The sequence below is a fragment of the Cololabis saira genome, chromosome 13 (assembly GCF_033807715.1).
Source record: "Cololabis saira isolate AMF1-May2022 chromosome 13, fColSai1.1, whole genome shotgun sequence".
NCBI classification, from domain to species: Eukaryota; Metazoa; Chordata; class Actinopteri; order Beloniformes; family Belonidae; genus Cololabis; species Cololabis saira.
In genome coordinates, this window is record NC_084599.1 from 23759494 (window position 1) to 23773714 (window position 14221).

The window sequence follows — 14221 nt, forward strand, 5'->3', positions numbered from 1 at the left end:
TCGTAGAAGTCACATGACACTGGATGGCTCATCCGGGCGGCTGTACAGACACTGCAGAATTTGGTTGCTTTCCTCCTCCTCTGAGTTGGCAGGCTGAGGGGAGACCACTTTATATATGTTAAAGCAAGAAAAAACATGTTTTTCATAATAGGTCCCCTTTAAATGTGTTTTTAACATCAAGACAATATTTTATTCAAAGGTCTGTTTTCGTGATTGTGCTTCAACACTTATGAAAAAACAGGAGTGGCAGAAAAACAAGCTCACTTTACAAAGGTTGCATTTATTGCAAAATAATTAGTTACACAAGTAATCAATATGTCACAAAATATTTTTAAAAAGTATTTAAAAAGAAGTACTAAAAGTATTGATGATATTCGATAAAACTTTCAATAGGAATGCTGTACATGACCTTAATGACCTCTACACGTGACCTGGCACGCCCATCAGCGGCAGGGTTGTTTTTAGCACCATGGTCAGCGACAAACTTGTTGTACATTTTTTCCTTTAATATGATTTTCTCTTTTATATTGCACTAATCACCATAACAAATTCCTTGTGTGTGTTTAACTACTTGGCAATAAACTTCTTCTGATTCTGATTCTGAGGTAGCTGCCTCGTGTTTGCATCATAGGTTAATATCAGCAAGTCGTGGAGGAGGAATTGCACTGCAACATGGATTAAACAGACTTTAATGTGTGGAAAGCATTATTACAGTTAAGTTAATACTTTTATATTTGCTTGTAACTTGTCAATAACGGATTATAACTTGTGCTAACTTGGAAAATAATGAATACAAAGCCGGAAATGTCCCGTTGGTGCAAAATAAATATGGAATTAGTTACACAAGTAATCAATATGTCACAAAATATTTTTTTAAAGTATTTAAAAAGAAGTACTAAAAGTATTGATGATATTCGATAAAACTTTCAATAGGAATGCTGTACATGACCTTAATGACCTCTACACGGGACCGGGCACGCCCATCAGCGGCAGGGTTGTTTTTAGCACCATGGTCAGCGACACACTTGTACATTTTTTCCTTTAATATTATTTGCTTTTTTATATTGCACCAATCACCATAACAAATTATTTGTGTGTGTTAAACTACTTGGCATTAAACTTCTTCTGATTCTGATTCTGATTCTGATTTGGAGGTAGCTGCCTCGTGCTTGCATCATACAGTAGGTTAATATCAGCAAGTCGTTGGAGGAGGAATTGCACCGAAACATGGATTAAACAACTTTAAGGTGTGGAAAACATTATACACAGTTAAGTTAATCCTTTTATATTCGCTTGCAACTAGTCAATGCTGTACATGACCTTGATGACCTCTAACTGGGACCTGGCACGCCCATCAGCGGCAGGGTTGTTTTTAGCACCATGGTCAGCGACACATTTGTTTGACATTTTTTCCTATAATATCATTTGCTCTTTTATATTGCACTAATCACCATAACAAATTCTTTTGTTATTATTATTTTGTTTGTTTTAACATCAAGACAATATTTTATTCAAAGGTCTATTTTCGTGATTGTGCTTCAACACTTATGAAAAAACAGGAGTGGCAGAAAAACAACCTCACTTTACAAAGGTTGCATTTATTGTAAAATAATTAGTTACACAAGTAATCAATATGTCACAAAATATTTTTAAAAAGTATTTAAAAAGAAGTACTAAAAGTATTGATGATATTCGATAAAACCTTCAATAGGAATGCTGTACATGACCTTAATGACCGCTACACGTGACCTGGCACGCCCATCAGCGTCAGGGTTGTTTTTAGCACCATGGTCAGCGACACATTTGTACATTTTTTCCTTTAATATTATTTGCTCTTTTGTATTGCAACAATCACCACACCAAATTCCTTGTGTGTTAAAAACTTCTTCTGATTCTGATTCTGATTCTGAGGTAGCTGCCTCGTGCTTGCATCATAGGTTAATATCAGCAAGTCGTGGAGGAAGAATTGCACCGAAACATGGATTAAACAGACTTTAAGGTGTGGAACATTATTCACAGTTAAGTTAATACTTTTATATTTGCTTGTAACTTGTCAATAACGGATTATTACGACGGAATATTAGGGCCAAACTAATACAAAAAAAAATAATTGGAAATTACGAGAATAAAGTCGTACAATTACGAGAATAAAGACATAGCCTAATGTTACGAGAATAAAGTCGTAATACTAGGGGAAAAAAGGCCTAATATTACGACATTATTCTCGCAACAATATGACTTTATTCTCATAATATTACAACTTTATTCTCGCAACATTAGGTTTTGACTTTATTCTCGTAATTTTACTACTTTATTCTCGTAATATTACGACTTTATTCTCGTAATATTACGACTTTATTCTCATAATATTACAACTTTATTCTCGCAACATTAGGTTTTGACTTTATTCTCGTAATTTTACTACTTTATTCTCGTAATATTACAACTTTATTCTCATAATATTACGACTTTATTCTCGCAACATTAGGTTTTGACTTTATTCTCGTAATTTTACTACTTTATTCTCGTAATATTACGACTTTATTCTCATAATATTACAACTTTATTCTCATAATATTACAACTTTATTCTCATAATATTACAACTTTATTCTCATAATATTACAACTTTATTCTCATAATATTACAACTTTATTCTCGCAACATTAGGTTTTGACTTTATTCTCGTAATTTTACAACTTTATTCTGGTAATTTCCATTTTTTTTTGTCTTGTGTTTGGCCCTAATACTCCGTCGTAGATTATAACTTGTGCCAATTTGGCAAATAATGAAAACAAAGCGGTAAATTGGTGCCAGAATGCAAACTTCAGCCCTTGATTCTCGCCCCCCTCTCTCTAACAGCCGATGGTTTTTCCCAGGACTCGCTCCAGCACTTACAGCCCACAAGAGGACTAATATCCTCCCCCTCTCACCCCATCTCCCTGCTGTTTGTCATTCAACTTGAGTTTTATGTATAAACACCGAAACCAGCGTGTTGTCATGGTACTACTTCTGGGACTGGACCGTTCTTCCTAACAAGGTGTTTTCTTACGGGGGGACCTGCGTCCCAATGAGTTCCTCGTAAAAGAGCTGCACTGCAAGCGCCGGGAATAGTAATAAAAAAACAAAAAGGTATGGTTAAAAAGGTTTGCTTTGTGTGACCAGTCGCTGCTGCCGAGCACTGCGGCTAAACGAGCGACCCGGGGTCGGGTTTCATATTCTCTGCTTGCTTGTAACTCTGGTGGTGTTCTATTTTGTTTGGTGTCAGGCACTGATGTAAGAGTTAGGAGGATGACAGATTGTTTCCATGTTTTGTTATCATCCACCTGACCCGAGCTAAGGGGCTAGCATCACCACAGCAATGCCTGAATTATGGGTCCGCGTTAAATCGACGCAGAGCCTACGCCGTAAGCGTGATTTATGGTTCCGCGTCAAATCGACGGCGTAGCCCGCTGCTGCGATACGTCAACGTCGCCGCCATATTGGATGTGGCAAGACTGCGCTGTAAACTAATACAAGTGAATGGACTTATTTTCATAAAGCGCCTTTCTACAAAGACATTTACGTTTTACGTCTCATTTATTCATTCACACACGCACTAATATACTTGGGAAACAGTTAGGCACCAAATATAATATATTTAATTTTCTCAGATGGCAAAAATAAGAACTTTATTGATCCCACATAGGAGTAATTCATAATATATCAGCTATAGAGAACAAGGTAGTGCCGAAAAACAATATATATCCCCCCTCACAAAAATAAGAAAAATAGAGAAACATATTTTCTCATCAACAAAACAAATTTTAAATTTTTCAAATAACAAAATAACATATTTGAACAATTTTTCAGACAATAAAATAACTGAAAAAATCTGAAAAATGGTTCAAATATGTTATTTTGTTACTTGAAAATTTTAAAATTTGTTTGTCATTTTTCTTATTCTCATCTATTTCTTCTCTTATTTTTGTGATTTTTCTTTATTTTTTGTGAGCTGATATAACATGAATTACTCCTATGTGGTATCAATAAAGTTCTTATTTTTGCCGTCTGAGAAAATTAAATATATTATATTTGGTGCCTAACTGTTTCTCAAGTATATTAGTGCGTGTGTGAATGAATAAATGAGACGTAAAACGTAAATTTCTTTGTAGAAAGGTGCTTTATGAAAATAAGTCCATTTACTTGTATTAGTTTACAGCGCAGTCTTGCCACATCCAATATGGCGGCGACGTTGAGGTACGGCTCAGCGCTCGATGCGGCGTCTACGTTTATATGTGTATGCGCGGAACCATAAATCAGCCTGTAGGGTACGCGGTGACGCACACCGTACGGCCGTAGGCTCTGCGTTGGTGTAACGCGGGACCATAAATCAGCCTTTAGCCACTGCTCGCTGGCGACTAGTGAAAAGCTGCATCTCACACACCTGCTTCAGCTATTGGTGTCATTTGTGAGCCAAAGCATTTATATGTCTAAGATAGCCACGGGATAATGTATAAAAAGACTCCAGTTTGCTTTCATCCTGTTAAGTAGGCAAAAATGTGTGAAGCAGGATGGCCTGTAATCCTCCCATTAGTCTGGAAGATACCATATGTGTACAGTAGTTCTCGACGCAGGTCACTGCAGTTGCGTCTTAGCTCAGACAAGCTCTGCAAGACCCCTTCATAAAACTGTTTTATATATTAGTCCAAGGCTAATCCCAGGCTGGATGATTTCATATGAAAGACATGAGCTTTGAGGATTTTTTTAACCATTCTGGTCTCTTTGTGGTCCACTCTGTGCCACTTACAGGACACATGGTGATGGAGCTGGAGATGTCCATCCTTAACAGAGCAGATGGATTACATAATGACAGAGGTGGACAGAGTACTCGACCCCAGTACTTGAGTAAGAGTACAAATACTACTGGTCAAAATTTACTCCGTTACAAGTAAAAGTAGCTCAGTCAAAATATTACTCGAGTAAGAGTAGAAAAGTACTTGCTTTTAAAGGAACTTAAGTATCCAAAAGTAAATGCTTTTAAATTTACTTTAAGTAAAAGTAAGAGTAAGAGTAAGAGTACATTTCTTATTTTCCACATCAGTAAATTACTATATTTTTTCTAAATTAGTTTAAGTTGTAAATGTCTGTGGTTTGTCTGTGCCGTCGTTTTTTATTCGGTCGAACTCAAACATTGAGTTAAGATACGGCCAAGGATTTTGTGAAAGTCCCTGCTCCGAGTCCGGCTCATTATCAGACTCAGACGACTCAGCGGATTGTCTTTCTTCTCCTGACGCAGGCGTAGCCATTGTTGCGGCTCTGTCTTGACAAACGCAGGCTACTTTGGCGGTATCGTTTTGAGGAAGCTTGACGTATTTACGCTTTACGTACATCCCAGTGGAGAGCGTGCACTGTGATAGGTCTCCTCCTTTGACAAAAACAGCTTGTGTTCAATAGGATTTTAGGGAAGAAGAAAAAAGAGCAGACCTGAAAGTAACGAGTACTTTTCAGCCTTCCTAGAAATTTACTCAAGTAAAGGTAAAAATATTTGTCTTGGAAATGTATTCAAGTAAGAGTAATAAGTACCAAAGAAATCTAATACTCAAGTAAAGTACAAATCCTCTGGATATGTACTTAAGTACAGTACTCAAGTAAATTTACTCCGTTACTGTCCACCACTGCATAATGACAGCTTAACATATGTGTTGTTGCTGACATCCTGCCTCCTGGCTAAAACCCAGTGATGCGGCTTAAGATGGATATGATATGAATAATCTGCTAATACAATGAAAGGACGTTTTTGAATCATGTTCTTGTGATGTCTGTTGTGAATGGTTTTCTTGAGGTCATTCAGCAGTATTTACATTGAGTTAAGCGAGGAAAATCATGTTCTCTCAATGATGGGCACTCAGTGGGTTCTCCAGAATGGAGATTGTGATACCCAACGTCATTTTGGTATAGTTTTAAAGTTTTCTTTGCCCATTTTCATCACCCAGCATCAGATGGGATTTATCTCAGAGACAACCCCTGACATATTTTTATAATACAAGCAGGTCATAAATGCTCCTTCCACTGTAGCCCATGTTGCTGTTTCTTTTCCTTTCTTTTCTTTTCTTTTCTTTTTAGTTTGCTTCTGTTGCTTCTCTGGTGGTGTCCTGCCATCAACTCCTCTCTCCATAAATGAAACCATTGTTTATAAAACACTGTTTTTGGTAGACTCTTAAGGTGTTAAACAACTCAGTTTCACGTTATTGCTTATAAATGCCCCATATTCACTTGGGCTGATCAACATCGAAACTCTTTTTTTATTTAGAATCACTTTCCATTTAATTCAAAGGAATATTGTAGTGAATTTAAGAATTAAATTGCATTGTTCTTGCAGCTGTTGAATTTTACATTTGACCATCCTTCCTAAACCACTGGGATTTTCTTTTCCTTTTTTTCCTCTTAAACATCTGTGTGTTGAAGTATGTCAGTACCCAGTGGGCTGACAGCTCCCACATTTGTTCCTCCTCTTATCTGGAGGAAGGCACAAAGCCAGAGTTAGGTCACTGATTCAGGTTAATTTTAGATCCACAGCCAACTCTAACTTTACTGTGACTCTTGCCGGCCAAACAAGAAAACATTGTTTTGGCTGTGTTCTGATAGATCCTAACAGGATGATTTAAAAAGAAAATCCATCCATTTATCTATGTCCGCTTACTCCCATGGTGATGGGATGTCTGTGGAAGCCTATCTTCAGGCTGTCTTTGGGTAAAGACAGGGGTAAACCCTGGAAACTTATTTTATTTTATTTTTTTATTTTTTTATTTTTTATTTTTTTATTATTTTTTTATTTATTTACTTTTTCCTTCCCTTGTCTGCACACATATTAATGGTTGATACTGGAAACTTATTTTAAAAGTTCAAATATTTTCTTTTTTTTCCAGATTCAGTCTTGTAAGCTTCCATGTGCCTTTTCAAACATCAAGTGAAAAGGATTTACACTGTTTAAAAGACAAATGGTCCATCTGCTTCACAAAAATCTGTAGTTTACATTTACTTATTATTGATGGAGACATATTGTCATAGTTGATTCTTTGTCTGTGTTGTTTGCCAAAAACGCTGTAATGGTAAGAAAAGGACATAGTGTATGTAAACAACTGAACTTGTATCTACTGATCTTACGCTTTCAGCACAACACAAGGGAAAGTGGGGGTTCCTCAAACCTTTCTGTTGATTTGGCATTTGATGGTTGCTTTGAAGCATGAAACAATTCCCTGAAGGATGCCCTGATGTTGTTAAAGGGACTTCTGTAATAGGTGTGCGGAAACCTGTTATGTATATCGAAAGAGTTTGCTGCTTCGGCTTTTTTCTTCTTGTTTTTTAACTGTCATAGCACACTGACTTTGTGACCTTTGCTGTGAGGGTTAAACAGATAAAGTGGAGAACCACTTCACTTCCTGATACAGTTTCAGTAAATGTTTAAGATGTACAAGGGGTGGAAGGCTTTGAACAAGACACTTATGTATTCTTATCATGAAAAATAATCTATGGCAAGTCAACAGTCTGTGATATATAATTACTGGAAAACTCCATTGTAATAGCTGGACAAACAAACATGCATTTGTTTAATTCAGAGCCAGTGAAACAAAGTGGTGCGGATGAGCTGCACAGACAGCTGACTCTACAATGAAACCATTTTGTGTTAAGTAGCGTGTGTGTGTGTGTGTGTGTGTGTGTATGTGTGTGTGTGTGTGTGTGTGTGTGTGTGTGTATGTGTGTGTGTGTGTGTGTGTGTGTGTGTGTGTGTGAGAGAGAGAGAAAGGGGGGATTAATTCACCGTCCTAGGGGCCGCCAGGATACTCTATTCAGCAATAATGGCCCTTTGGCTCCATCTGTTGTGGAAAAAGTATTATTGCATCACTGGATTAATATCCAACATCATGGTTTAGAAAAGTAATATAATTGAGATTCTCTTGTTAATATTAAACCAATGAATTAACAGTGATGACATTTTATAATGTCATCTTTAAAAAACAGCAAGAATAAATTGTAAACTCCAAACCAAATTTCTTTCATTTGTCAGTATCAATTAATTTATCAATTAGTAGTGTTTTGGAAAAAATCTGCTGTGACTGTCAAAGGAAAAATGAAACTTGTCCAGGAAAAGTTGTCCACAGTGAATTTATTAAATGTTGCGGCAGGAGAGTCGGTTTTACAGAGGTATCACCAATGTCTGCAGAAGTTGTCTCAACATGGCAGTTTTATAAGAACGTAATTGATGGTTTTTGGGGCCTCGTACTTGAGATGATGTGATGCAAGTTATCCAATGAGACATTTGCATTTTAGGCCTGATCTGCTCATGGTAGGCACCTGACGTGTACTGTCTCTTCGGTCTAAAAATGTGTGGCTGATTAGGTCAGGATGAAGTTGTCAGGAAACCTTGAAAGTGTATGATTTCTTTTGATACGTGGTTGGTTAGGTTGGGGTGCTCGATAACATTGAGAATCTAGTTTGAGCCTGTCTCCTGCAGAGTCTAACAAAAGACAAAACGCATAGGGTTTGAACATTTAAATATCTATATCTATTAAAGCGGTAAAGAATACATTCCTATTAACAGGAGAGGGCAAACGCATGCAAAGATATACCGAAAGAGTAGCCCATAAGTGTTTTACATAAGATGAAGTGGTTTAAAGAGTGATCTGGAGTTTATCTGAAAATTATTTGTCATAACTTTAAACTGATTGAAATATTGAATTCGTCAGCTTGCATGACCTGACTCCAATCTTGTGAAAGCAAGTTTTCTACTCGAGAATAATGACATTTTAGTCTTACCTCTTGCCTGTGTTAGCAATAGTAAAACATAATTTTTTATTTTAGAAAGTATGTTGTTTCCAGAATCAGTTAAGACTCAGTGAGTTGCCTACTTTATTTCTTAAAGTTTGAATTTGAAACCCTGCACTACTGTGCCATTAGATTAGATTAGATTCAACTTTATTGTCATTTAGGAAAGTACAGGTACAGAGTCAATGAAATATAGTTGACATCCAACCAGAAGAGCAAAGAAGCATTAAGTACCAACCAATGCAGGTAGAGTATTGTTGTGTAGACAACAGAGATCAATAATCTATAGTGTATAGTTGGATACATACAGGTGTACAGGAGTATATAAATTGAGTATAAATAGACACTCTATATAACCAATATATAAATATACATGCAATATATATTTACAATATATTGCACAGGTTTATGGGAAGGCTATGGGATATAAAATATGTATGTATAAATATATGTATAATATGGCATGTTAGCAATGCAAAGCCATTGCAGGAGTAAATGTAAACTGGTAAAAAGTGCAGTAGTAAAAAGTAACCAGGTAAACTAGAAACAGCTAGAGTGCAAATGATAACAGGAGAAGTTTTGTTCAGCAGTACTACAGCCTGTGTGAAGAAGCTGTACCTGAGCCTGCTGGTGTGGGAGCGCAGGCTCCTGTATCACCTGCCCGATGAGAGTAGACTGAAAATAACATGGTCTGGGTGGGTGGCATCCTTCACAATGGATTTGGCTTTGTTTGTACTGCGTTTATGATATGTGTCGTGGATGGAGGGGAGTTGGGAGCCAATAGTCCTTTGAGCAGATTTCACTACTGTGCTGTGGGATCAGCAGGGGCGCAGTTGCCGTACCATACAGAGATGTAGTTAGTGAGTATACCCTCAATGGTACAACAGTAGAAGTCTATTAGAATCCCAGATAGAGCTGTTCGATTAATCGATTTTAAATCGTAATCGCGATTATGTAATTAGAACGATGTTAAAATGTGAAAATCGTATAATAGATGTTTCAATTTTTTTTTTTTTTTTTTTTTTCTTTTTACCTTGTCTGCACACATATTAATGATTGATACCATATTAATGATTGATGGAAATACCTCTCAATACCTGCGACAAGTGCCCCATGGGAGAGGCTCTTTAGTGTAGGAGGGGGCGTTGTAACATGCCACCGGGCATCCCTCAAGCCAGATGCGGTAGACCGGCTCGTGTTCCTTGCAAAAAACTTGCAAATGTGAATAGCAAATGTAATGACTGACATTACACACCTCTACCTCCTTCATGGGTTGCATTATTATTTAGCATGCAAAGACCCAGTTTAGTTTAATTAGAAAATGTCTTGTTTTATTTAATTGGAAATATAACTTACTGTATGTTTGTAAGTGCTGATTTGCTGATTTTTTTTTTCAGAGATAAAACTTTATATTTTATTATATTTTTTCAAACTTTTTTTCAACTTATTTTACAGAGTTTTGCACTTTATTCATTCATTTTTGGTTTAATAAGAGCAAAGTTTGCACTTAAAGCCCAATGGGGCAAATGTTCAATAAAAAAACAGCATATTTGAAGTCATTTCTTTGCCTTTTGTCAATTCACAAAATAATCGTAATCGTAATCGAAAATCGGATTTTGAGAGAAAAAAATCGAGATTTTATTTTTGGGCAAAATCGAACAGCCCTAATCCCAGAACATAGGTGTGCTTTTTTCAGGGTTCGTAGAAAGTGAAGGCACTGATGAGCCTTCTTCAGCAGACTGGAGGAGTTGAGAGACCAAGAAAGATTTTCAGTGACGTGTACCCCAAGGAACTTAAAGCTAGACACAGGTTCCATGTCAGCACCCCTGATGTGGAGGGGGATGTGTGCTCTGCTTGTGGCTCTCCTGAAATCCACAATGATCTCCTTGTTCTTCTGGGTATTGAGTGCCAGGTTATTGTTATTATTTCTATATACTGTACACCTTTCATATTTGCCCTTGTTTCTGAGGGTTTACAAGACACCTAGAGACGGTGTTGTGTAGCTCCTGCTCACTGGGAGATGGGTAGATTGTCAACATCACAGCTAGCCTCACTTTATCACTCCACCTATTTGTGGTTGCTCTCCACCTCTCTGCTCATTCCATTATGGTCAGAATCAATGTCCTGTGCTCACCACAGACGGACCGAGAGGTTGACAGTGAAGACGACTGAGTGATCAAGCAATGCAATCAGATCGTTTTCTTGTTCAAATTTGCTCAGCCTGTTGATAGAATCAATAACATTGATCTACAAGTTAGATTGGTTCTTAAACTCACACGTACTCCATGGTCTCCCCGCTGAGTGATTGTATGGAAAGTAAACATTGCTAAGAGGAAAATAGTTCTTCCATATATACTATCACCACTAGAGGATACTGTTGATCTCTTTATGAAACTCAAAGAGGCTCGGAGAAACAGGGTACCATGGTTGAAGTTGAACTGCTTTATGCTACCCATGGCATGTGATTTATGTGCTCTTTTATGTAGTGTATATTACTATATTTGATGGGTTGATGCCCTAAGTATTTTAAAATCTTGTTAAGTATTCTCTATCTCCATTTTGTTTGATATTCTTTTTCTTCCACAAAATCATATTGTTCCAATATCATTTTGAAGCCAAAACATACGATAAATAACTTGCCATTTCATAGAAATGTGTTTTTATTCACGTAGATCCTTTTGGCAACAGTACTTGTCCTGGCTTGAATGGTTTGTTATTGGCTTCTAACTAGTTGTCACAATTTTGAGTTTATGTAAAGGTTTTGGGTTTAGTCACAGTTTTTGTGTTTAGGTTCCTGTTTTATTTTGAAATCCCATGTCCTTGTGTTTCAGTTACGTCTTGACTCCCCTTGTTCCCATCTGCCCTGATCGTCTGCACCTGTGTCTCGTCAAGCCTTCCGTGTATATCTTGTCTTTTCCTTCCTCCCTGCTGGTCCGAATTGTTTCGACTCGCTACGTGTCTTGTCAGGTATTTGGATTTCCGTCACGGTTAAGCTCTTGTTTTTTGTAAATCCTACTCAGCAGCGTTTTTAGGAACTCCTGTCTCCTCCTCGTCTGCTGCATCTGGGTCCTACTCAGCCACAACCTTGGCGCTAGTTAAGCCAAACAGAGCCAGAGCAACAATAACTGTATACTGGCTAATATATAGATGTGTGAACCTACTTTAGAGTATTTCACAGTAGCGTTTAAAGGTAAGGCAGGTAAACCGGGTTTACTGCATAAAGTAGCCGATAAGTACGCATTTCATAAATGTATCAGCAACTTACAGTGAAGTCATTGCATGAATACGCTGCCTGCTCAAATGTGATGTATGGTCTTGTCTGAGATCTTGAGCTGAGAAGTGTTGTGCTGTAAAACATAGACCGGTTATTTTAAATGGTAATTTGAACAGGTTATTTTAAAACACCCCAAGTGGATCTATGAATTGCAGTATATTGTGCAAAGAAAATGAAAAATCCATTTCCTTTTTAGCAAATAAACATGTTGATACACTCTTTTTCCTTTCTTGTTTGTCTATATTTACCCACGTCCTGGCTGACTAGAGTTGCTCAGAACAACAAACAGCATCACAAGTAAAATAACCTGTATCCTCATTATACTGTCTTGTTTGTACGCACTGATTTGTTTTCCCATTCCCTGTTCAGTGCTGTGTCCCGAAACATTATTAAAATTTTAGGTGTTTGCCTGGACAGCCTTGAGCACAGATAAAAGAAAAAATATTCAGCCACTTTTTTTTTTTCTTTTTAATGAAAAAAAAAAAGTAAGCTTAATTACCTCTTTGCAACTAACCCTACTGGGTGGGGAAATGTTCTGTTTGTAGTACCAAATTAAAAATGATAGTTTTCATTACTTTTTAAAACAAACAGAATAAACAAATGATCCATTTCAACAATTGTTTTTAATGTGTACTATTTTATTTTTTTTAAGTGCAATTTGGGCTTTAAATGGTTTGCAGATTGCCATTTTATTTTTTTCAAATTCAAAAGTCTTCGAACGTAATAGCAGTATAAAGTAACTGACATGCTTGAACATACTTAAACCAGGAATGCAAGATATACACTTTAAAAAAAATAAAACACTGTCCCATCTTTTTTTTTTGAAGAGTTCTGCTTGTAAAAATCACATAAGGATAGAATCACAATCATATTGTGCCTGTGAAAAAAATCCAGTCAGCACCGTATGTAGGCTTCTCCATCCAAACATGCAACATTTAATAAAGGTACTCAAAAGATCCGTTTAAATATAACTATATTAAATGGTGAACACCCCCCACGGAAAAAGCAGAAGCTGTGAAAACCTCCAATAAAACTGGTGAAACAGTACAAATTGCTGAGCCACTACCAGGCTATTTCTGCCACAATAGCTGTAATGTTGACACTGGTTAATTACCTCTGAAAAGTTTGAAGACACTCGCACTGACCACAGCTGAACAACAAAACTTGACTGGTGCTAATTTCCCTGCTGCTCATAGCTTCAGGGTATATTTTTAACAAACTACTTTAAATATACCATCTGTTTGAATAAAGTGACCTCGGAGTTGTACAATTAAACCCAGCTGACACAAGGCATAATGAGAGGCTGAAAACGCTTTACTAGACAAGGACATTAATATTTCAGTGATTCCATAGAACAATTACATCACCAGACATCATACAACTTTAGATTGTATTAGTATTTTTGTGTGTGCGGTATAGAGATGTATGTGTTCTGCTGTTGGTTCTCCAATGCACTCTAGGGCCATTGGGCCAAAAAAATCAAGACTGATCCACACTGTGCAGTGAATTGTATCTTGGTCAACTCAATACTACTGTTCTGCAGCTGTAAAGTATGTTTTTCTTTTCCTCCACAGGATTTCCTCTCCCCTTCTGTCCAACCCCTCCCTCTCTCCTCTTGGGGCTCTAAATAAGCCTGGCTGTCTGGACCCTTGAAGAGTCCTCCCGTCTTACACGTACCCACCACTCTCACCTTTTCTCTCCCCCGGTTCCCCTTCACTTCTCTTCTGGCCACTCAGACTCCACTGCTTATGCTGTTGAAGTGGGCCAAGGAGAAGTTCAGATGATCCGTTGGGCTACTCTGAACCACGCCGTTCACACTGCCCTGGAGTGAGACGAGCAACTAGTGTGAGTGTGCGAGAACCCTTTGAGGGTGCTGTGTGCATCCTGTGTGGTCCATCTGCAAAGCCTGGCAGAAAGCTTGGCTTGCCCCTTTACTCTTTTTACCCTTGAGATGCCCTCCCCTCCAAATGATGGAGGTGAGTAAGAGAAGTTCAACTTTCTCAGAACCCCTTAAATTGTCTTAGTTGTTGTAGTCTGCATGTCTTTGTGCTCATCTATTCATCCATCCCATCCGTCCATGCATGCATCCATCCTTTATAATGGTGGGGGTGCATGAATCTTATTCCATATACAGGTACTCGTA

The 14221-nt window shown here is 37.5% G+C and overlaps 1 protein-coding gene across 1 annotated transcript in view; it reads left to right on the forward strand.

The window, feature by feature from the left end:
* The first annotated feature begins 2895 nt into the window (after positions 1-2895).
* Positions 2896-14221, forward strand: part of ttll7 (tubulin tyrosine ligase-like family, member 7) — a 94178-nt gene continuing 82852 nt past the window's right edge. The window contains exons 1-2 of the mRNA XM_061738391.1: positions 2896-3131; positions 13653-14054. Of these exons, the coding sequence (XP_061594375.1) occupies positions 14030-14054 (25 nt within the window). The 5' untranslated portion in view covers positions 2896-3131; positions 13653-14029. The remainder of the gene's footprint in view (positions 3132-13652; positions 14055-14221) is intronic.